Raw genomic sequence first — 25,026 nt, forward strand, 5'->3', positions numbered from 1 at the left:
AATGGCTGAATGAGGAACAGGAGGTGGAAGGCCCCATCCAGCTGAATAATAGAGGAAAATCATTGGAGGGATTGACTACTTTAAAGAGTGGTCGTTTTCTACGGTCACTGCAATGTACTGCCTCCTGCACTTTGATTTTTAAAACAGTGCTCCAAATCCAAATTATAAAGTTTTATATTAAATAAGCTGTTAAAAATAGCTTTAATTTTTTGAGCCAATAACCAGAAGGAACAGATTTAAGGAAATTGGTGAAAGAACCAACGGCCACTCACATAATAATTTCTTTAATACAGTGACAGGACAGGATTCAGAATGAATTTCCACATTTTGTGGTGAAACAAATTTAGTAACAGCATTCAAAAGGGAATCAGATTCACCCTTGAGGGAAAATACCAAATATATGGGAAAAGATAGGTGAGTGGAACCAGCAGTTTGAAGGAAGAATTTGAAGGGTCAAATGGTCTCCTGTCGTGTTTCCTGCTTCTGATCTATGGCTTTGCAAGAGTTTCAGTAAATTTGGAAACCTGACTGGAGGTGTTCAAAAATGAAATTGTGCAAAACCATTATATTTAGGAGGTGACAGCATGTTCAAGAATTTGAAGTATAAAGGGGAATTGGAGATGGCAATTAGTGTGGATAGAGGAGGTGGATTTTATGATCCAAATGAAGAACGAGTGGACTTCCATTTATGTAGTGATTTTCATCACCTCACAACAGCCCAAAGTGCTTTCGAGTCAGTGAAATAATTTTGTGATGTACCCACTGTTGTGATGTAGGAAATATGGTGAACAATTTGCATGTCACAATGTCCCACAAACAATATGTCATAATGATCTTGCAATCTTTTGAGTTGCCTGAAGGCGATGAACTGTACCCTTGCAAAGTGTATGTTGCAGTGTTGTGGACAAGTTTTAATCAAAACTTAACTTGACATAGGACATATTGATATCATTTTTCTTTAGTTGTCTTCAAATTTCTCAATTGCTTATGTTTAATTTACAGTGACCCAGGAGGTGGAATAGAGATGACTGAATTTGTACGGGAGGCTACCCCTCCAGTTGGCTGCAGCTCACGCAATTCCTATGCTGGTATGGACAGCAACCATCAGGTACTGTTAATATATTGTTGCAAAGCATATTTCTAATATGGAACATATAATATATTGTTGTCCCGTATCATGAACACAGCTTAACATTCAAGAATTAAAACTGAAGTAAATGTTTTTAACATTTTTCTTGTTCCTTGTTTCAAAAAACTTTTAAAATTACTTTTTAAAATCTACAGCATGTAACATATGGAATTCCACCGCCACATTTTCACTAGTGCTAGTGTCACCACTACAAAATTGATAATATTAAGACTGCACATGAGAACCACATGGATAACACTGACTTAGTTATGTATTGAATCTAGAAAATTGTTGGTATGTCATCTTACACAATGAGTATGGATTTTGTAATTGTTTACTTATCTGTTATATGTTACTGAAGTAATTAAGATGAAAATTAGGCAATGGTTATGAACAAGTTTTGGATGATTACTAGTGAAGTTGCATTAGCTAAAGTTGTAGCTTAAAATTAACAACAAATCAGTAAGTTGGCAGAGCACTGGCAGTTAAAGGATAGGGATCATGACAGGCATTCTGATTAACAGGGTATGACTTGTGGTGTCTTGTGAAGATTTGTGTTGGAATGAATAGTTGAAGTTTGGAATTTCCCTCATAATGGCGGTTGATACTCAGTCAATTGTTAATGTTGAACCTGAGAGAGATTATTAATTACTTATACTTAGTAAAAAAAGTATATAATGGGGCAAAGTAGGGCATTTGGAGATGAGCTCAGTTCAGCTATGATCTCGTTGATGAATTACATTTTGTAGATGCTACATCTACATGTGTTCATTTGCTTCAAAGATTTGGATAAAACTTGAGAATATTAAGAGGTGTCCACAATTCATCTTCACATAGCAATCCTGCAGAAAGTCTTTTGCAAAAAGGGCATTGGTTTCTTTGCTGTGACCAGGCAGAAGTTAATATCCGACATGAACAATCCCAGATAAGTGGGTGATGCACACAACTGTGTACTCCTTCTGCCATTGCAGGCATCAATATAAATGCACTAATGATGCAACTCTTGATATTCATCAGCTTGTATCAACATCAGATTTTGTGAAAATGGATTTTAAATATATATTTACAAAAAAATTTCTTTGCCTTTTCCAAAATTGCTTCGCTGACTCAAATCCAGAAATTTTCTAGTTAACCTTTTGTTGTGGTTTTGATTAGAGAAAACATGTGTTTGAGCCTTTTATTTCTCTGAATTTTGAAGAAAAACAGACCAGGGTCTGTTTGACAAGAGTTCAGCATAAAAATGATAAAAGTAGAATGAGCTGATTCTTTGCAATATTACTTAAAAAGTAAATTTCTACTTCAGAAAATATTAAATGATATAGCTGTTGTATTCTGCAGATGACGTTTTTACAGCTCCATAAAACTGAAATCAGTGTCCTGTCCTGCAAATGTTGAATTATTTATGCTTCTGTTTTTTTTTTAAATCTCGAATTGTATTTTTATCCATATGTTCATTTATCCCATTGTACATACCAGTTAATTAACATAAATCTTTATTTGTGATGTCAGTCGATATGTTCAGTGATGTCGTGCTACAACTAAAGTGTAAAGATGAGATCTCACCTTAAATACTCTGTTCACTTTTGGCCCCTACCTTTAGGGCATGCAGTCTGTACAGCTAAGCCCTGAGGTCAGTCCCCAACAACAGAAAATAATGTAACGAGAGGAAATAATAAACAGATTTGATAGGCTGAGTGGCTTAGTTCTGTTCCTACCTCTAAAATGTAATATAAGAATTTTTTCTTTGCACAGTGACTAATTAGCATATGGAATGCACAGGCTGCACTGGAGGATGCAGCTTCATTTGACTCATTCAAGAGGGTACTCCTCAGGAAATATCTCCACTATCTTCCCAGTCCTGTCTCTTGGGCTGTCTAATCATATGAAAAATTCTTGTGAACAGTAAGCCAGGAAGTAAAATTTGCTGATTTTGTTTCACTTAATCATTTTACAGAAAAAAAGTTAAGATTATGGCATTGAAATGATATGAACAGGAGAAATGGCTCAATGTTTAAAAAAAGTATGAAAAACCTAAAGGAGTTTAATTATGATGGAAATAACAGTGCAAAAGACAAGGTGGAAGCATTTGAAAGCACCTTCAACCAAAAATGCTGAGTGGATCTTCCATGTGGACCTCTTCCTGAGTTCTTTCAACAGATGTCAGCCTTCAGCCAATTTGATTAACTCAAAGTAGTGTTAAGAAATTATTGAAGGCGTTGGATACTGTGATACTGGCCGTTGATAACATTCCATCAGTAGTACTGAAGACTTGTACTCTGGAGCTAGCTATGCTCCTACCCAAGCTGTTCCAGTACAGTTTACAGCCGTGGTACCTGGCTGTCAATGCAGAAAATTGCCCAGATATGACCTGCCCACAAAAATACAGGACAGATCCAACATGGCCAATTACTACCCCATCTCACTCAGCAGCAAATTGACGGAAGGTATAAATGGCAATTATTCAAGAAAAGCTTCATTACTGATGCACAGCTTAGGTTCAGTGAGATCCACTCAGCTCCTAATTCATTGCATCCTTGGTCGAAAAGTACTCGACTCGAGAGGGGAAGCGTGGGTGACTGCTTTTGACGTCAAGGAGCCCTAGCAAACTGAAATAAATGAAAATCAAGATGAAAACTTTACACCGGGATAACATCTAGCACCAGCTTTTTTGCTTCATTAGTGACCTGCTCTCCATTATAGGGTCAAAAGTGAAGCAGTGTGCTGATGATTATGCAATAACATTGTTTGTGACTGCTCAGATTGCAGTGATTCTGTCCCACTACTACACTACTGTTTCATAAATTTAAATGTTTCACCCTGTTACCAAATGGCCAATAATTATGGTCAAAGATGTTGAGCTAGTTAATACCCATCAAGAAATAGGAAAAGTGTAGCCTTTTTTCCTTCTAAATAGCCTACACTTGGGCATACCAGATAGTGGGCAGAAAGTAAAGATTTTGTCTGCAGAAATTATTTTTTGGGAAAAGACGTTTTGGTTAATAATGGTTAGTTCTTGAAGGAGAAGTAGATTTATTATGAAATGTTCAGGATGGCTTTCAGTCAGTGTTCTTATACATGTAGATGGATCTCACTCAGTACAGGACGTTGTCATTGTGAGCTTGAAACGTAAGCAAATGTCAATATTAACTCTTCCAGTGGATTTGCAGGAGAATAGCTAGAGCAAGATTTCAGTTACAGTGTTGGATCCTCAGAAAGGCAGATGATAAGCTGGTTAGCTTCTCCCTCTCAGCAGACTGCCCTCCATTTGAACTCCATACAGTATCCAAAGTAAAGACCATAAATCCCAGCATTTATAGTAAATCCAAAAGTTAACCGAAGATATGGATCCTCTAATAAATCCAGGAGCTCCAAGGGCTTGGCTGTTTGGTTAGCATAAGCATGTGATAAACTAATAAATTGTTTTGACAAAAAAGTGCCCTTGAAATAAATCAACAGTGGCTGATATCCTGTCACCAAGTCACTCCTTATTTACACATGAACAATCCTTTACTATAGTATGGCCTATATCACATTCAGGTATCAGAGTCAGTATTTCTGAAACTCCATTCTTTATCTGTCAGCCAGGGTTCCCTGACTGAACTAGATTAACAACCCCAATCAGGAAGCTCATTTTCTGAGGTCCGGCTAGCTGATCTGTTGACGCTCAGTACAGTCATCCTGTCCTTTTAGTGACCCCTTTTCTTAAAGAAAGGACATGTTCAGGAGTCTGAAAGCCCTTTGTCTACAAAAATGTGTTATTGGCCAGAATTTTCATTTGGCTCATTAATTGTTCCTAAGATATAGAGAGAGTTCTGTATGGGTACTCTGGCTATCAGACACCTAGGGAATTTTCCAGGCAAGGAGACCTATACTCATAACTTAGTCGTTTAGTCCAGGTATTTTTTTTTTAACGATTCTGCATTCATCTCCTCCACTATATTTTCTAAAGAGTCTGATACCTACAATTGAATTCAGTATTCAAATTAAGATGTCTCTGTAAGTTTATATAACTTAATTCTGAAGAAGTTCTGAGGCAGGGTCACCGGACCCGAAACGTTAACTCTTTTCTCCGCCACAGATACTGTCAGACCTGCCGTTCCAGCAACTTTGCTTTTGTTCCTGATTTACAGCATCCGCAGTTCTTTTGGTTTTAATTATTTTAGAGACAGTAAGAACTGCCGATGCTGGAGTTGGCATAACAGTGTGGAGTTGGAGGAACACAGCAGGCCAGGCAGCATCAGAGGAGCAGGAAAGCTGACGTTTCGGGCCGGGGGTGGGGAATGTTCAGCTCACTGGATTCAGAGTATGATCACTAGTTGTGGTGGGATGATCTGAATGCAATAGCGACACAACTAATAATGTTGGGATTTCTACAAAGTTTCCATAGTCAAAGTGGCTCAGAATGAATTCTGTGAAATCTTTGTATTGGTTTGAAAAATTAACTCTGCCACGTGAATTTACTTTGAACTAGCAGTGTTTTTTTTATTATTCACATTTTAAAATGGCAACCACCAGCTCCACATTAGCTGTTAAAATTTTAATCTCATCAAATTAAGTTGAACCCTGTTTTTGGAAGGATTCTTGGAGGTTTTGAAGATTAACTTATAGTCTGGGATCTAAAGCACCATGGTGTTCTTTTTTGAAGGCTATCATCAATTCGTACGCTGTGTACTAGATTTTTCAATCTTTATTGCTTCCCTATCCACATAAATTTATTTAAACATTAAAAAAGGTTTATTAAGTCTGTCAGCTCAAAGGTATCCTTTATTTGTTTCATGTTACTGGTAAGTTTTAAGTTCAGGCAGCTTCCAGCGTATACTACTATTTTGGAGTGCGTTGTTTGGCAAGAATCATCTCTCCATGTTTATTCGCTAAAAATAATGGTGAGGCATTTCACACTGGCTTATGGTTAGTTACTGGAGTGTAAGTTACACTGCTATCTTCCACCACTGCACACCATAGGTCATAAAATGAACATCAGTAAATAGTAATAGAAGCTCTTTTGGAGGTTGCATGATGACAATATTGCTACTAAAAACTGAGCATTACAACACATGATGCAGCATGAAGTTGCCATCATTTTATGACACTTAATGGATACCTACTGAATGAGCCTGTTTGTTTGAATTGGCACGTTAAAACCTTATTACTGCAAATCAACTTCTGTTGGCATAGAACATAATTTCCTGTAAATACATTATCTCATTTCTTCAGATTTTCATTTAGTTGGGAATTTAAAATAAAACATTGGTTTAATAATTTTTGTTACTTTACCCCTCTACCTGAAATTTCCTCTTTCTTTACCTCTTTTTTATTTTATTTTTGTTTGTATGATTTGATGTTGAATTAAATATTCACACTGACACTAGCTTATTCATGCTATCTGTATTTCAGTAAGGTTATTTTGATCTAATTTGTTAAGGTGATATGCAGTGGTTTTTCCCTATTCATGAAAGCACCAGATCCTCTGAACAAGGCAGTGCACTGAAACAAATATTTCGTCACCATAAGCCAGTAATGAATCATTAAGGCATTTGTTTTCAGATGACTGCTAAATGTGATGCATATTTATTTGACATTGTAGAAGCTAGTTATTGTTGCAGTGTATAAAGGCACCATATTTCCTTTGGGAATTTTGAATCTGGCACTAAAAAGTGAGGGCAAGTTCAGGAAGATGCTGAAATACAGCACCATTTTTTAAACATTTTGTATTCAATATGCATGGTTAAAACCCAAAAGCAATATATTCATGCAACATGAAATAATGAATTTACAGAACAACTTTTGGGAATTATTGGGATCGATTACTATAATTGAAAAAACATTACTTCGGTTTTGTTCTGTTGAAGTGTGCATGGACTGCAGCAATATTCCATTTGTCTCATCTTGGAGGTGTTGCTTTTTAAACTTAAGGTTCACTTTTAATGTTTGAACTATATCTTGTTCTTAATAAAGCAATTGGATAACAGGAAAGAAAACAGAATTTTACAGCTTGTACCTTTTTAATTATTTCCAATTCTTTGTTAACAGGTTGTGCAGCCTCACACTGGAGCAACATTGAGTATGAAAGGTATGAGATCTCCAATCTAACGAGTTGAAGATCTTAATTTATCTGGTAGGGTTAAATGTGCCTGAATTAGACTTGTCACTGTATTGTACAGGAGTAATGTGTGATAGTTTGCTATGCAGTATTGGTACTTTGCTAGTGAGCGGCCTAAGTGTAAGCATTTGAATCCTCAATCCTATGAATTTGAGAGCTGTTTGACCTCCTTTTCACTGTTACCAAAAGCTGGAACTAGAAGTCAAATGTTTTGACGTGTTAACCTTGATTGTAACTGAATAAAAAGACTAAGATGAAACAATAATTGAGAGGCAGCATGTTCAACGCTGCTTGAATGTAATACAACTCTACTGCCATATTTAGGAACAGGCAGAAACTGAGTCCATACACTTGGTCTGACAAATCCCTGAAGGTGCCTTGACACGAAAGCCTGCTCCCTCAATAATATTCTCAGTAGGAATAGAAAAGTTTTTGTGCAGGATTTCAACAAACACCAGTTCGTTTTGTATTAATTTTTTTTCGAGAATTTCCTTTGGTAACCTTTTGGTTTACCATTATTTTGTAATTTTTCTTTCTTTAATTTTATACAGATTAACTATTAATTGACATTACAGATATTTTGTTAATGTAAATCTCCATTGCAAGCCATACAATTCTGGTTTACGTCCTATTACAGAATGCAAGTACGTAATGTAGGTTGCCATTCCAGTCCCGTAAGGATAAAGTAAATCAAAAATACAGTCCTTTGATTGAAAAAATTAAATCAGGGCTTTATTTCAGGTGGATATTTGAGGATACTGTGGTATTATTTGAAATGGCATTGTCCCAGTCTCTTGGAACTTTGTATTTCCAAACATCATCTCAAACCACGCTCTTTTCAAAAGATGTTGACTTCACTTAATTCTGTGCTTATCTTTCCCATTCTAGCTTTTATTTTTGACAGCTATATATAGTATCAAAATGGCCCTGTTCAGTGTAATTCTCTACATAATTATGACCATGATGTATTACTCCACCTGACTGTTCTCCAGCTATTGACTTCATCCAGTTAACTGTCCTCCAAGTCAGTAAGACTAGCCTTAATTAATTCTCCTTATTTTGATCTTGGACAGATATCTCCAGCAATGATTTTCCATCTTGTGCTGTCACTGTTAGCTCAATAATTTTTGTTTGTGTTAGACCTCTTGAGAGCAATCTTTGATAAATACCTTGAAATTAACAAGAATATTTACTTACGCTTCATAGATTATTAAACTGTTTCATTGTTTTTATTGCCAAAGTTAATACATATATTGCTGAAAGGTGATATTAACAGTAGAGACAAGATAAATCCAGTGCCTGTATTGGGACCAAACAGTAACATTAGGCCAGAAGAGGGATAAATCTGACCTGTTTCGGCTGAAGAGTGGAGCATAATAAGGATATGTGTCATTGCTAAATTGTTCAAATTGTACACAGAACTAATTTTTTGAGAATTGCACGTCCTTCCAGGTGTAAAAATAGGGGCAAGAGCATAAATTCCAGTTTGCTGACGACAAAGCACTTCTTGCAGAATCCGAAAACGTTCTACAAAATACATCAAACAAAAGAAGCTTGGAAATCTACAAGTTTAGAATATGAATTGAGTTTGAGTACTGAGCAGACAAAAGAGCAATGGCAGTTATAAAGGAATGCATTAGGACGAAGGGAGCACATACCAGAGAACACCATCACCTGCAAGTTCCCTTCTAAGCTACTTCCATCGTGACTTGGAAATATTTTGCCGTTCCTTCAGCGTCACTGGGTCAAAATTCTAGAACTCCTGTCCTTGTGGCATTGTATGCCTACATGGACTGCAGCAGTTCAAGAAGACACTACCTTCTCAAGAGCAACTAGGCATGGACAATAAATGCAGCAACAACCACATCCCAAGAATTAATTTGTAAAAATACAAGTGAAGATTGTAGTGAATGGTGTCACAGTGGAACAAGTAAATAAGTTTGTATATTAAGGAGAACTTGTAACACATGATGGCAAGTGTGATGCAGCAATTAAGAGGAGGTTAGAGATAACCAAGAATAATTTTGAAGCTGAATGGTGCAATTATAAGGAATCTCAAACCTCACAATAGAGAAAACATATTTAAGATGCTACATTCTATCCATTTTCCTCTATGCCGTAGTAATGTGGCAATGAATAAAAGACTGGAAGGTGACAGAGAACTGTGAAAGATATATGCTGAGATTTATGCTTAAAATTTTCTACTTAAATATAAGACAGATGATAGGTGCACAAAATAACAAACGTAGCATCCAGGCATGGTGGCTCAGTGGTTAGCCCTGGTGCCAGGGACTTGGGCTTGATTCCACCCTTGGGCACCTGTCTGTGTGGAGTTTGCGCATTCTCCCCGTGTCTGTGTGGGCTTTCTGTGGGTGCTCCAGTTTTTTTCCCACGGTCCAAAGATGTGCAGGCTAGTTGAATTGGCCATGCTAAATTGCCCGTAGCATCCAGGGATGTTTCGATTAAGTGGGTTAGACATGGTGAAATGCAGAGGTAGGGGAATGAGTTGAGGTGGGATGCTGTTTGGATTGATTGCAGCCAAATGATCTGTTTCCACACTGTAGGGATTCTATTAAGTTCTAATTCTGTGAAGAAAAGGTAATGTCAGACATTTAGCCAGAGCTCAAAATCTACAAATCTGGTCTAGAGGGCAGTCGAATTAGAGGCTGTCGATGTAATTGGATGACTAATGGCGCAGTGTGTTTTCAGGCATTGGATATTTAAGAATGGTACAAAACAAATGCAGTGTAATGGAGTATTTGTGCGTGGTACCATTTATCTGTGCAACGTGGATCTAAGATCTAACATCACTGGATTGTGGTGCAGAATGGGTGAGAGGAAAGGTTAGATACCACTTCTTCAGAAATAAGAAGAGTTTTTTGTTGGCTTCTCTCACCTAGCCCCTTGTGTCCAATATAAGAGCAAGATTGAGGCAGTCTGAAAAGGAGCTCATTTTCACCTTTTAAAGTTGGGAATTGTACGTGGCACAAATGATGAATTTTGAGATTTAAAAATATAAAGGAATGCATTCGTTTAGAGTTAATTTGTTACCTTTTATATAGTGAGATAACAAGGTGTAGAGCTGGATGAACACAGCAGGCCGAGCAGGAAAGCTGACGTTTCGTGCCTGGACCCTTCATCCTGCTGCAAAGATGCTGCTTGGCCTGCTGTGTTCATCCAGCTCTACACCTTGTTACCTTGGATTCTCCAGCATCTGCAGTTCCTATTATCTCTGATACCTTTTATATCGTGATGTCCCAACTCAGATCAGAGGAGCAGCCACTGATCAATAATTGAAAAGTTAGGAGAAATTATGGAAAATGTGTTCAGAAAGGGATTTTGAGAAGGATTTTCAAAATAAGGATAGAAGTACAAAGATGAAGGGAATGCGGGAACTATATTTTGAGAGATGGCTTTGGGACAACTTTCATGTAATAGAGCTGGAGGGGTACTACATAAACCAATAGCATTAAACCGAAGGGCATGGACTAACACAAGCAAGGCTGGAGGAGATGACAGAAATGAAGTAAGATGAGATGAAAGAAGTATTCATAAATGATGAAAATGAAATGAGGCAAGGGAGTAAAGATACAACAAAGAATGCCTGAGGAGTGAATTGAACTTTGTGTGAAATTATGGACTGGAGGAGATTTGGTTAAGTTAGAACTAATGTAAACTGAAGCCTGAGAGTTTTTTGTTGAGGCTTTGAGTGAAATTAAATCTGGAGGTACTGAGAATTGTAATGGGGTCACGTATGGGCTGAGAATCGAAGAGGATAGTTTTGTGGATTGTTGAAACATCTGGTCAGCTTAGGGTGAAATGGAACACTTGGAATTTGCTTAAGAGTGGTATGATTCTTAAGGAAGTTGAAAGTAGCCCACCTCCTCTGCCCTCTGGTCTCTGAAACTTGAATTCAAAATCGTTCAATTTGTTTAAAAGTTATCCTGCACCAATAGATCCCTTAATAGCTGGCATTTTGTGGCAGTAGAAAAGTGCAGTAGTTAAAGGATTGTATCGAGCATATCTATGCAACAGTGAGAGTACACTGCAAAGGTGATGACTGAAATTGATTTGATTTGATGTGATGTTAAACTGAATTCACTGCTGTTAAATTATTTTGAGGTTTGGTTTAAAATTTCTTTCATGGATTGTTTTGTTAAATCCAATTTAAATGATGCTTGAATAATGAACAATTGAAAATAAAAATGTTATTGAAAATGCCTCCAATGCATAGATATTTTCATTTAATATAGTATTTGATAAAGTAAACTGAGGGTAATAGACCATTCATAGATATTTTAAGATGAATTTAGCATTAAACTATTGCCATTTTTTGCTAATGTTAGCTTTTTCAAGTGTTTTAAAGAACATAATTCTACTGTGTGCCTTCAAGCGCTTCCAGCAAATACTTTGCATCTCCACAATGTGATCATAGGCTGTAAGCTAAACTATTGGCATCTTAGCAAAACACTACCTGTGCTGTGCAACTGAGCCATTATTATTTCAGTGTTAGCAGAGGATATTGATATTTGGCTCCTTCCTTTTGTGAAATTTGTTTGCATTGTAAAAAGACAATTGAGATTTTGCAACCTAATGTTTGGAGTTTTTCAATGTCAGTTTCCTGGAGTGTTGACGCAGCACCTGAGAGCAGCAACATGCTATACCAAAACGGTAGAATGTAATTTTCCACCTGTTTTTAAATAGCAAATAAGTTTCACATGCTTGCCATCGAAACATAGTAAATCAGTAAATCAGTTGTGCAATTGACTCACTGTTAACATATGATAACACGAAAATTTCTTAACTGGGTAAATATGGGAGGTTTTAAGATACTCATGCAATATTTGAGTAAAACTTAACTTTATCCCTTAAATATTATTTGTGCATCAGCTAAGGTATTCAGTGATGAGGGACTTTGACAGAATTGTTTTTTTGTTCGAAACCATTATTAGCTGGGAGCCAAATTGATAATCAAGAGTGCAAAATACTGAGTTATACCTCAGCATCAGTAAAGGCTCCATCACATGACAAGTCAGACTTTTAAAATGTCAAATAGATTTACTTCTGAATTAGTGAAACCTACTACTTGAACTTCCCCTTTAAGAAGGTGATTTTTTTCAATTAAGCACACCTTGTGGAGTTAATCTGCAGAATGAGTAAAATTTGCAGTTAATGAAAATTGATCATGCACAGTAAGAAAGCAGAGAAGAAAATGGTATTCATTGCTAAATGGCTCATTGCTTTGCTTAACTTAATGAACTGTGGAAGTGATTCAATCCTGGACAAGCTGGCCAATGGAAACTTCGAGTCCTGTTTCAGATTTTAGTTGTAATCATCATTAGAACATTACAGCGCAGCCCTTCCACCCTCGATGTTGCGCCAACCTGTGAAACCAATCTGAAGCCCATCTAACCTACAGTATTCCATTATCATCCATATGTTTATCCAATGGCCATTGAAATGCCCTTAAAGTTGGCGAGTCTACAACTGTTGCAGGCAGGGCATTCCACACCCTTACTAATCTCTGAGTAAAGAACCTACCCCTGGTATCTGTCCTATATCTATCACCCCTCAATTTAAAACTATGTCCCCTTGTGCTAGCCATCACCATCCAAGGAAAAAGGCTCTCACTTTCCACCCTATCTAATCCTCTGATAACTCAACTTAAGTAAGGTTGTAAAACAATATTTGTTTCTGATTCAAGGGAGGAAACTAACAAAAAAAGTTAGGGATAACTTTGTATCACAATAACATTATGTTCAAATAATGAGATAGCTTTGTATTATGAAAACTCTGGCAACAGTTTTATTATGTTATCAATTTACGTCATGATGTGGCAAGATTCACCAATTATAAGGTGTCAGTGATGCTTCAAAAGGATGTGGTGTTAACATAAAGATCTCTTCAAATGGCTTTAACATTTTCTTTTTATTTACAAAAAAGCATCTGCCAGATAAAAAGGTGGGCAAAAGTAGGAGGTATACTTTGCCCTATTGTCTATCTGTGTTAACAGTCATTATTTTTCTTCATGGGTAGCAAGTCAACATATTGTGGGTCAGCCTCCTTAACTGTTCTGTAGGAGGGATGATGCATCAATACTGAAACATTCTTGCAGATTAGTTCTTGGATCCAGCACTCTGGGTTAGCCAGTAAAATTACAGTTATTCTGTTTTCCTACGCTCTGAATACTTCAGAAAACATTTCACCAAATATTACTAAAGGTCACTACAGATTGGTAATATTCACAGTAGTAAAGAAGAACATGGATGATGGTAAAATTAGGGAGGGGTGTGTTAATATTTTAGGGCATGTCAGTATTAATGAGGAGGACACTGAGGGAGGCAAGAGACGAGATTTCTGCAGCCTTGATAGAAACCTTTGTGTCCTCTTTGGTCCGAGAAGACTGGAGAATAGCTAGTGTTGGTCCCCTGTCTAAGAAGACTTAGTGGGATAATCTAGGAAATTGTAGGCTGGTGAGCCTTACTTCAGTGGTGAGGAAATTATTGGAGAAAATTCTTTGGGATAAGATTTACTCACATTTGGAGAAGAATGCACTTAATAAGGATAATTGATATGTCTTTGTGAGGTCTATTTTTGAAAGAAATTGAGTGGGATTTCCAAAGAAGTGATAAAGATGATTGAGTTTAGGGTAGTGGATGCTGTTTGCATGGACTTTACTCAAGCATTTGACAAGGTCCCTCAAGGTCAGCTGGTCCAGTAGATTAAAACACGTGACCCTCGGTAAGGTTGTTCTGAAGAAGGGTCACTGGACCTGAAACGTTAACTCTGTTTTCTCCTCCTCAGATGCTGCCAGACCTGCTGAGCCTTTCCAGCAACTTTGTTTTTGTTCAAGGTTGCTTACAAAGTTGGCTTGGTCATATAAGACAGAGGGCTGTTGTGGAGATGTGTTTTTCTGACTGGAGGTCTGGGACCAGTGGTATTCTGCAGAGTTTGTAATTTGTGTAAGTGATTTGGAGGAAAATATAGGTGATCTGATTAGTAAGTATTTGGACGACATGAAAATTGGTGGAGTTGTCGATTAATGAGTAAGGTTGTCAAAGGATACAGCCGAATTCCAGATCTGAGGTGAAAGTGACAACCCTCAACATCAAGGTCACTTTCAACCAAGGGTTGCATCAACATATGTCTTACCAAAACTGGAATCAGTGGGTATTAAGGGCAAACTCTTCACTGGTTGGAATTATATTTGGCACATACAAAGATGATTATGGTCATTGGAGGTCAGTTGTCTCAGCTGCTGGATGTTCCTCTAGGAATTCCATAGGCCCAGCCGTCTTCAGCTGATTCATCAATTCTCTCCATCATAAAGTCAGAAATGGAGATGTTCACTAATGATCGCACAATATTCGGAACCATTTGAGATTCCTCCAATACTAAAGCAGTCAGTGTTCAAATGTGACAAGATCTGGATAATATTCAGGCTTGGGCTGACAAGTCGCAGGTAAAGCTCGCACCACACAAAAAAGCCAGGCAATGTTCGTCTCCAATAAGAGATAATCTAACCGTCGTCCATTGATATTCAATGGTGTTACCATCATTCAGTCCCTATGAATCAACATCCTGGGATTTATGATTGACCAGAAACTCCACTGGACTTGCCACATAAGCACAGTGGCTACAAGATTAGGTCAGAGATCAGGAATACCGCGATGAGTAACTCACCTTAATACTGTCCAAATCCTGTCCACCATCTACAAGGCACAAGTTTGCAATGTGATGGAATGCTCCCCATTTGCCTGGATGAGTGCAGCTCCAACAACGCTAAAACATGACACCATCCAGTACAAAGCAGCCTGTTTGATTGGCACCACATTCACGAACAACCACCCATTCCACCACTGACACCCAGTAGTAGCATTGTGTACTATCTGCAAGATACACTGCAGAAATTCACCAGAGATCCTTAGACAGCATCTTCTAAGCCACATCCACTTCCATCTAGAAGGACTAGGGCAGCAGATATTTAGGAACACTATCACCTGGAAGTTCCCCTCCAACCCAGTCACCGTCCTGACCTGGAAGTAAATCACTCTTCCCTTCACTGTTGCTGTGTCAAAATCATAGAGTTCTGTCCTTAACTGCATTGTGGATCAATCTACAGCATATGGACTGCGGCCGTTCAAGAAGGTAACTCATCACCTTGTCAACGGCAGCTAGAGATGTGCAATAAATAGTGGGTATCCAGCGATACCCACGTCCCATTACTGAATTAAAAATGGATATAGATCAGTTCATAAGTTGGGCAACGAAATAGCACATGTATTTTAATCCAGACAAGTGTGAGATGGCATATTTTGGAAGGTCAAAAGGAAGAAAAAAGAATTCAGTAAGTGGCAAGACCCTTAGGAGTATTGACATACAGAGCAATCTTGGGGTGCAATCCATAGCTCCCTGAAAGTGGCAACGCAAGTGTGGTAAAGAAGGTGTGTGGCATGTTTGTCTTCATCGGCTAGGGCATTAAATATATAAGTTGACAAGTCATGTTGCAGCTACGTAGAATTTTAGTTAGACATTTTGACTACTGTTCTGATCATCACACTATGCAAAGGCAGTGGAGGCTTTGGAGAGGTTACAAAAGAAGCTTACCAAGATATCGCCTGGATTGGGATGTGTTAGCTATAATACATTGGACAAACTTGGACTGCTTTGGCTAAATCATTGGATCCTGAAGGGGTACCTGATAGAAGTACATAAAATTATGAGAGGCACAAGTAAGGTGAATAGTTGGATTTTTTTTTGTTCCAGCATGGAAATGTCAGATTCTTGGTGACATAGGTGTAATGTGAGAGGATGAAAGTTTCGAGGAGGTGAGCGAGGCAATTTTTTTTATGCAGAGGGTGCAATATGACTGGAACCCGCTGCCAGGAGAGGTGGTAGAAGCATTCAATGTTTAAGAGGCATTAAGACAGGCACAAAAGCAGACAGGAAATTGAGGGATGTGGACCATGTGCAGGCAGATAAGATTAGTTTGGAATGGCATCATGGTTTGCATAGACATGGTGGGCGAAAGGGCCTGTTCCTGTGCTATACTGTTCTATGTTCTAAATTATTTCAATCATTTGGAAGATTGATATTTCTTTTTGTGTCCACAGTAGGTGATGAAGAAACTGCAAAAACTTCTGACGATGTTAGTTTGAGCCTGGGTCAAAGCTGCAGTTTGTACAAAGATGCGAATGAGGAACAAGGTGAGCTTGGACTGCAGATAACAGACTGGCAAACAATACAAAGCTTTTTGTTACATTTGGGAAAGATCTGCGCAATATCTTGCTGACATTCTGTTTGATTTCATGTAAAATCGCCAAGTTTATTGTTGTGTAATAGTTTATTTTGAGGAAGAATGCAATTTGAAACTTAAGCTACACCTCATGGAGACAGATTAACAGTAAAAATGAATCTGATAAATTAGCTTAATTAAATTGTGCAAATGTTTAGTGGAGCATTCAGATTTTGCAAGCAATATCTCTGGCACCAGTACTACAGAAGGAGGAACTGTTTCATTTTAAAAAATGCTTCACTTAAACTGGACTGGAATTGGCATCCTGGCAAGTTCTGACTAGTGGATAGGACTTTATGTTGACAAACATTTAAAAGTGATTTAGAAATATAAAGGGAATAGTCAAAGTAAAAGAGTGGTAGATTTGGATAAAGCCAGACAGAATTACATAGGAAAAGTGAGACTAATGGTTAAGGGTGCATTAGCATACAATGTCTGTACAACCATAGTGGTTTTTAAGAAAAGACTGTTTAATGGAACGAACAAAGCATTCATAATAAGATGGCCAAACAAGCAGTGCAGAAAGAGATAAATAGGTATCATCTAATCTTGTTTACAGAGATGCGGTTGTAACTTGACTACATTTGGGCAAAATATTCTAGGATACTGAACATTTGAAAAGACAGAGTGGAAGATGAAGAGAAGTCAGTTGAAAATAAAGAATGACAGGAGCAGTAGAAGGAAACGATCTTGGCTCAGAAGACCAGGAAGTAGGATCACTACTGGGGGAGATTAGGAATAACAAATGTCAAGAAATTTTTGAGAATAATTTATAGACCCCCTAAAACAAAAAGGTTATTCTGTTTCACAGTACTTAAAGAAGAAATAATTGGAACTTGTGACAAAGGCAAGTAAAAAACATGGGGAATTAAGTTTCTTTTCAGGCCAGTGGACAAATAAAATTAGTAGTGTCATCTGGAAGATGATCAATAGACTTCAGAAAAGTTAAGGATAGTTTAGATTAAAGTTTGTGTATGTTATTGAGAAGAGTAGTATTAAGTCTGAGCATTGAGAGTCTTTATATATCAGGAAAGGGTAATCGAAAAGCTTAGATGAAGGGAAAGAAATAATGCCGGAGTAAACTAACTATGAATATAAAAGAAGCATGTAAGAAATTTTGTGTGTGTACATAAGGAGGAGATCAGTTAAAGTCTTTACATACTGAAGCCGGAGGAATTATTATGGAAGATGAGGTAGAGATGTTGGACAATTAATTTGTCATATCAGAACTATAAGATAATTAAGGGAGTAATAGGATGCAGAAACTTTAAAGAAATAAACAAAGATTAAGAGCTACAGGAACTAAAGTGACTGAACACTGACAAATCTGCAAGACCTGGTGGGCTATATCCGAGGGTGTTAAGCAAGGTAGCTGTAGAGATAGTGAGTGCACTGTCTCTACCTGTTCTCCAATTACAATTTTCTAAAATTTCCTGGATTGTGGAATGGCTTGAATGAATTGAGAGTTCCCAAGTGTTACACGACTATTCAAGAAATTAGGGCAGAAAGAAAATTAAATGATCAGCTAGTTAGCTTGACATCAGTACTGAGAAAAATGCTGAAATCTATTTTTAAACAAGCTTTGACAATGCACTTAGGAAAATTTTGATATAATCAGACAGAGTCAACATATTTTAAACAGTTGAGCTTGATTACTTGAGGATATAGCTAGGAGGATAGGTAAAGGGTAACCGGTAGCTGGTGTACTTTGTTTAAAAGGCAGTCTATAAAGTGCCACATGACAGATTAATATGCAAAGTATGTGACCATGGAGTTGAAATTTATAAAAATATTCAGTTTTTCTTATGACTTATCTTGTTGGCCCACTGTTATTTTATTGCCTACTCATGTATCCTCTGTGTCTTCATTCCTTTTCAGATCATTGGGCACAGTTTTAATGTTAAATAAATGAATTGAAAATGTTGTCCCATGTGTCCACCCCACAGCTTGCTTTCCCACTTAGCTTTATTGAGAAAGGTTGCAGGAAACCACTCCACTACACTTGGAACTTTCCCTGCTACTACAGGAGGTGCGACACCTGTCCCTACACCTCCGTCATGGTCACAAATGATCCTTTCAATCCAGCAGAGGTTTACCTCCACTGCATCTAACCTCATCTACTGTATTCATTGCTCCCGATGTGGTTCTCTATATAATCGGGAAGACCAAACACAAACTCCGGGACCAGTTCACGTACCACCTGAGCTCTGCACACACCGACCAACCAACCTGACCTTATGGTTGCTATCCATTTTAACTCCCTTTCCCAGTCCCCGATGACATGTCCGTCCTTGGTTTCCTTCACTGTCAGAGTAAGGCCAAACGTAAACTGAAGGAACAACACTTCACATTTTGCTTTGGGAGTTTACAGCCCAAGAGCCTGAATTTTGACTTTACCAGCTTCAAAATCTTTCTAACCCCAACCTGTCTATCTTTTGTCTCACCTGTCCACTCCACCTTCCCACTGACCCATTACAATAACTCCCTACCTACATCCACCTATCCCTATCTCTGTCCCTATCCCACCTTCCCTTCCCCTAGCCCCCACCCCACTCCCCATTTATATCTGGTTCCCCTCTCTCCAAGACCTGACGAAAGGCTTTGACCCGAAACGTTGATTTCCATGCACCTTGGATGCTTTCTAACCTGCTATGCTTTTTGAGCTCCACGTTTATTGACTCTAGCTTGCAGCATCTGCAGTCCTTATTGTCACCGGGTCAGGGAGAGAGGCAGGTATTGGAGGGGTGATGATCTAGATGTTTGGGAGGGAGACTGCTGATGTGGTGTGTTGGGAGTTTGGGGAGGGAAGTGGCAAGCATAAAGTTGTTTTTCACTGAAGACTCAATTATTGTGTTTAACTCAAAATGCAATTACCACATTTTCGAGATTGTTGCATGCAAAACTGAAAATGTGCATGCACTTTAACTTTTGCTCAGAAGAACCCATTTAATTTAATATTTATTAGGCAGTGAGGCCAACTTAATCCACAGAGAAGGGTGGCTATTGCTATTGGAAGGCAGTGCTCATGACATAAAGACAGAATTTTGTTGAAAAATTCAGGAGGTCTGGCATCATCTGTGGAGAGAAATTAGAGTTCAGTGACCCTACTTTAGAACAATGCTAATGGCTGTGATCTTAAAGTCTAATGAATAATTAGTGAAGCATGTAACTGGAGTACAAACAATAGATAACAATTTCAGTTTCTTTTGCATTAAGAAAGCTGAAGCATTTTCTTCATGTGTGCACTCAACCCGACAATCACAAAAGCTTTGCACCCACGTTTAAGTCCATTCACCTTCTGGTCACCATCTCAACCTTGACCAAACTACAACCTTGGTGTCAAAGGCAAAGTTTAGGCAATCAATCATTCCTATTACAAGACACTGTTCTTTTCTACTTTCATAAGCTTACCCATTTCTTTTCTCATTTTAGTTCTTTTTCCACTGGGATTTTTATCCATTCATTTGTTATTTTAGACTCACATGTTTAAAGGTCCCTTGGCTAAACACTTGACCATTGCTCTCCATAAACTTAAACCCATCCAGTGTCATCCGACTCATCCATAACCATCCCTTTTGTCAATAACTTCTGGCTTCCAACACAATCACTTCCCATCTTTTTGCTTAAAATCCCCTCATGATCTTGTCACCTTATTTCTGCAAAAACCCCTAAATTTCTAATCCCTTTTGTCAGTCTCTGTTCGTCCACCTCCAATCTGTTGAGCTCTTGCATGTTTTCCATTTCTTTCGTGTCTCATAATTTTTTTTCCTTTTGTTAAAGGTGTAATTTGAAAGCAAGTCAGAAACATTAACCTTGGCTCAACTATTTTCACAACTCAGTTGATATAAAGTTCAAGTTATGAAATATAAAGTATCATGTGATAATCTTAGTTAATGGGAATAGTACAATTTAATTCTTTATTACTATAATGTGATGACAATGGGACCTGTTTTTAATGATTAACCATAAGTGTGTTGGAAGTTATGCAAACTTTTGTCACTTGCCTTTTCTTCCCACAGAGTTGGCACTCGATTCCAAGCTTTTCCAAGTTGTGCCAAATGATTCTTTCATGTCTAACAACACGCTAACATCTTCAGGTGCTCAAGACTTTCCAGTGGATCCAAATGACAACACGTGCTACCACCATGTAGAACATTCATTGTCAGCTGCCTGTGATACAGAAGTAGCCTCTGTTGTACCCTTGCATTCCCTGTCTTACAGGAAAGACCATAGGCCTAGGGGTGTGCCAAGGACTTCAAGTTCAGCAGTGGCTTTTCCTGACACATCTCTTAGTGATTTTGCTCTCTTTCAGCAAAGGAGAGGATTAGACACTGTCTGTGAATTAGAAGGTTCCAAACCACTTTCAGGATCCAAGGACTCGTTGACTGAAAGCTCTTGTTGTGCTGGCATTTTTCAGCTAGATGACTTACATAAAAGTGGTGCTTCCCAGCCATCATCCAAATCAGAAGTTAGTAAGCCTCTCAAAACAGAAAATAGTGTTGGTAGCTTGCAGAGTCTCAGCACGAGAAGTAGTGGGTCAACGGAAAGCTACTGTAGTGGGACAGATCGAGACACTAATAGTACCATCAGCAGTTATAAGAGTGAGCAAACGAGCTCAACCCATGTGGAGAGCATTCTTTCAGAGCAAGCAGAAACCTCAGCAGATGAGCACAGCTCGGAGAAAAAACATTGTGGGAAAAACGGGTATGGTAGTGAACCAGAAGGAACCAGCACTGTGGAAAAAAGGACTAATGGCAAAAGAATAAAATTACATGCTGCAGGTAAAGATGAAAGTTGCAGTCAAGATCTTGGGCAGGCTTCTGACCTGACACAGACTTCTGATCAGATGCACACTTCTGGCCCAGTGGAAACTGGAGAGAAGCTCAATGGGTCAGGTGATGCCAACAAAAACCCTCACGCTAATGAATTGACTGTAGATATACGGAAACAACAAGGTGGGCCACTTAAAGAGTCAATGACTGAGCAAGCAGTAGAAGAGGTTGTTGAAAAGCCTTCTCTCTCAATTGATATACAAACACTAAAGGATGAAGCTGTTAAGCAAAATGATGGGGATGTGAGGCCTAAGTCTTCTAACTTTATTCACCGAGCTTCTACACATAAGTCAAACCGGAGAAAAGTGGGGAAGAAAAGAGCAAGCAGCTTCGATTCGGGTCGGCATAGGGAATATGTGTCCTTTCGTGCCGTGGCTGGTGTCAAAACTAGCAATAGCAGTTTTTGTCCAGATGAGGACTCAAGTGATCAAAGTGATCTGAGCAGGACCTCCAGCATGCATTCAGCACATCGTTTCAGTTCAGACAGCTCATCCAGCACCACCTCACATTCATGCCATTCTCCTGAAGGGCGATATCATGTTTTGAAAGCAAAGTACTTGACTCGAGAAAGAGGCGCAGACTCTGAAGCTACATTAAAGGTTCATTCTGGTTCAGAAAGCTGTGCAAATGCCAGGAGAAGATCAACACGGAGGACTCTTAGTGCAGCCAGTGCCAAGACTCATGCAAGAGTGCTGAGCTTGGACAGTGGCACAGCAGCCTGTTTAAGTGACCCCAGCAGACTAGGAACACCAGATAAAACCCGGCCTTTAACAACATCTAAATCAGATTTGGAAGCCAAGGAGGGAGAGATATTAGATGAGCTGTCTCTTATAGGCAGAGCTTCACAACTGGAATCAGTAACTCGTTCAAGAAATAGTTTGCCAAGTCAAGTAACCTTTCCTGAAGTAGAAGACCAAGGGGCAACCAATGGAGGTAAGTTGCTTGTTAAATAAATTATTTCATTAACAAATATTTTTCGTATAAAGTGAACTGTTTTTCTCAGCTTCACTTTGCATTGAATTCTTGTTACAGTTAAGTTTCAGTTTAAATATTTTGCAGCATTGGGAATATGAGTTCTTCATTTGCTTGTAAAATGTACTCCCATAGAGTTGATGCTGTCTCTCATGGAATGTGCACAGCTGCTACCAGCATAGTAATAACAGGCTGAACGCTGAGCTAAGTGCCTAGCAGCCAGCAATGTTAAGGAAGTTGGTAATTAACATTTGGAATGCAGTAATGCACTTTAAATTGAATGCACTGATAGGATTACATATAAAACAAAATTCAATGAATCTGGCACTACAGTCAAAATTCAAGCATAAACTGGCAGGACTAGGTTATTAAAGAATAACTTCTGGGATGAATACCTAATGACTACAGTTATTTAACATAATTAGAGCATGCTTTTTTGCCTGACATAATGTCCGCAACACTGCTTTCAAAAGGTTAAGGTAGCTGTACATTGAGAAGGTTTTGTCAAATAACAACAAAACTGAAGTTTTCCAGTGTTCAGGATAATAAAATGTGAGGCTGGATGAACACAGCAGGCCCAGCAGCATCTCAGGAGCACAAAAGCTGACGTTTCGGGCTTATCTTCATCTCTGATGAAGGGCCTAGGCCCGAAACATCAGCTTTTGTGCTCCTGAGATGCTGCTGGGCCTGCTGTGTTCATCCAGCCTCACATTTTATTATCTTGGATTCTCCAGCATCTGCAGTTCCCATTATCACTTTTCCAGTGTTCATCCTGGTAAAGCACAGTGCCTTAAACAGGACTGAGTGGGGAATCTTTACTGCCAACAGTACAGGAAGAAATGAATGCTAATTGACTGCTCATACATAGTAAACAGATACTAATGATGCAAAGCAAAGAATTCTGAAAGAATACCATCTTGCTATATGCTAAAAGAAATTACGTTTATAGATTGTTGAGCGATCATTTCTTTTGACAAGGAAATGAAACTGACTTTAAAACACTTCCAGATGAGCTTGCCATACTTCTTACATATATAATCCAAAATAATGGTGTTAGAAAGATCTGATCCATGATTGAAGTAAGTGCCCAAATTAGAAAGTCCACTGGCCCATCAATATTATAAATTATGTACAAATCTGTTATGATCCGGAAATAGTGTCCGTTCTCTGACTCTCCTCATCAGCTGTTCTCATCATAATTATTTAATTTGGAGAATTTTCTTTGCCTGATTTTCATTATGTATTTTAGAAACTTTGGTTCTGTTTCCACTCAGTTGAATCTCTAAGAGCATAATTGAAATTCTCCAAAACACAATTAATATTTTTCTAAAAATTCTCACAGTTCTCCTTTCTGATTTTCTGCAGTCTGAGTTGTAGCATGTTGGGTCTTTGCTTGATCTCATCAATGGAGAGATAAAGTTGGAATCTTTCTGTACTTCCTTTGTCATAACCTCTTATGTAACTAGCTGGTCAGTACATGTGTATCATTTTTAAAATGGTTCTCTACTTGGGAAAGATAAGGTGGAATTTTCTGTTAAGTCTCTTCATCTCATTAGTTTCTGTTGACTTTCCCAAGCTATTCAACAGTTGCTAGCAGATGGGCTTTTAGAAATATCCCACTGCCAAATTGGCCTGCCAATAACAGATATTACTGAGCAGCTCTGGAATGCACTTCTAATTTCCCTTTTGCATTGTGGAAATGTCCTTAGCCTTCACTTGGAACCACATGCAGTACTGCTAGTGAAATTGCGTGAGAGCGTTGTGGTGTGACATGGAGCTGAGTAGAAAATAAATCCTGTATTCCATAATGACACTGATAATGTTGGTATTTCAGAGTTGGGGGTTGTGTTCGTTTCGGACATTGGGCATAATTAGTGAAAGCTCCTTGAAAATCAGTTGCAAAGTGGCGAATAATATTTTTAGGTGTAAGCAACAATAATTTACAGATGTTGGTAATGAGTTCTGAATGCACTAGTGTGCAGTTCCTTCGCTATTTTAATGAAGGTGAAAAAATATATTTCATGGAAATTGTCATAGTTCTGGAGTATTTTTCTGAATTTTGTACTTTACCTTGTCATTACTTTGCAAATAAAGATGCTTCAGTACTTAGGACTCTAAGTAGTTTTAAATATGGACTGTCTTCATCAAGTCAAAAATGCTTTGAGCAGCGTTAAACTTAGTAATAAATTTGAATTTAATCTTTGTTCAACGCTACCATTGGCCATACTGTTTCAGTATGTCTAGAATTCAGTTTGTCCCAATTGTGTATTAAGTTTTATTTTGATTCCTTGAATAAAACAAAAACCTTGTGTTAATTGCTGGCTAGTTTGAAGTATCAACCATGGCGTAATTAATAGCATTCTTGCCTCTAGGCCATCAGATCTTGGGACCCAACTTGCACTTCAGGGCTTAAGCATAAAAATCAAAGTCGGCACTCAAGTGTAATTGTGAGAGAGTGCTGTACTATCGAGAGTGCCATCTTTGAGAGATGTTAAACTGAGATCCATTTGGATATGTAAAAATTCCCACTATCCTGCCAATATTCATACCACTGTCAACATCATAATAAAAATTCTGATCAATATCATGCCAAGCGTTTGCTGTGTATAAATGGAGTTCCATGTTTCTTATATTGCTACAATGCCTACATGACAAAGATACTTTATTAGCCTTAAAAATGCTATTACAAATCTGGCAG

The 25,026-nt window shown here is 38.2% G+C and overlaps 1 protein-coding gene across 4 annotated transcripts in view; it reads left to right on the plus strand.

The window, feature by feature from the left end:
* pcnx1 (pecanex 1) overlaps positions 1-25,026 on the plus strand; it is a 248,492-nt gene that overhangs the window by 81,314 nt on the left and 142,152 nt on the right. For 3 of the 4 annotated variants that reach the window (XM_048537155.2, XM_048537157.2, XM_048537158.2), the window contains exons 3-6: positions 1,003-1,108; positions 7,160-7,199; positions 16,343-16,435; positions 20,544-22,289. In XM_048537155.2, the coding sequence (XP_048393112.1) occupies positions 1,003-1,108; positions 7,160-7,199; positions 16,343-16,435; positions 20,544-22,289 (1,985 nt within the window). The remainder of the gene's footprint in view (positions 1-1,002; positions 1,109-7,159; positions 7,200-16,342; positions 16,436-20,543; positions 22,290-25,026) is intronic. The other variant, XM_048537156.2, reaches the window with a different exon arrangement.

The sequence above is a fragment of the Stegostoma tigrinum genome, chromosome 10 (genome assembly GCF_030684315.1).
Source record: "Stegostoma tigrinum isolate sSteTig4 chromosome 10, sSteTig4.hap1, whole genome shotgun sequence".
Classification (NCBI taxonomy): domain Eukaryota; kingdom Metazoa; phylum Chordata; class Chondrichthyes; order Orectolobiformes; family Stegostomatidae; genus Stegostoma; species Stegostoma tigrinum.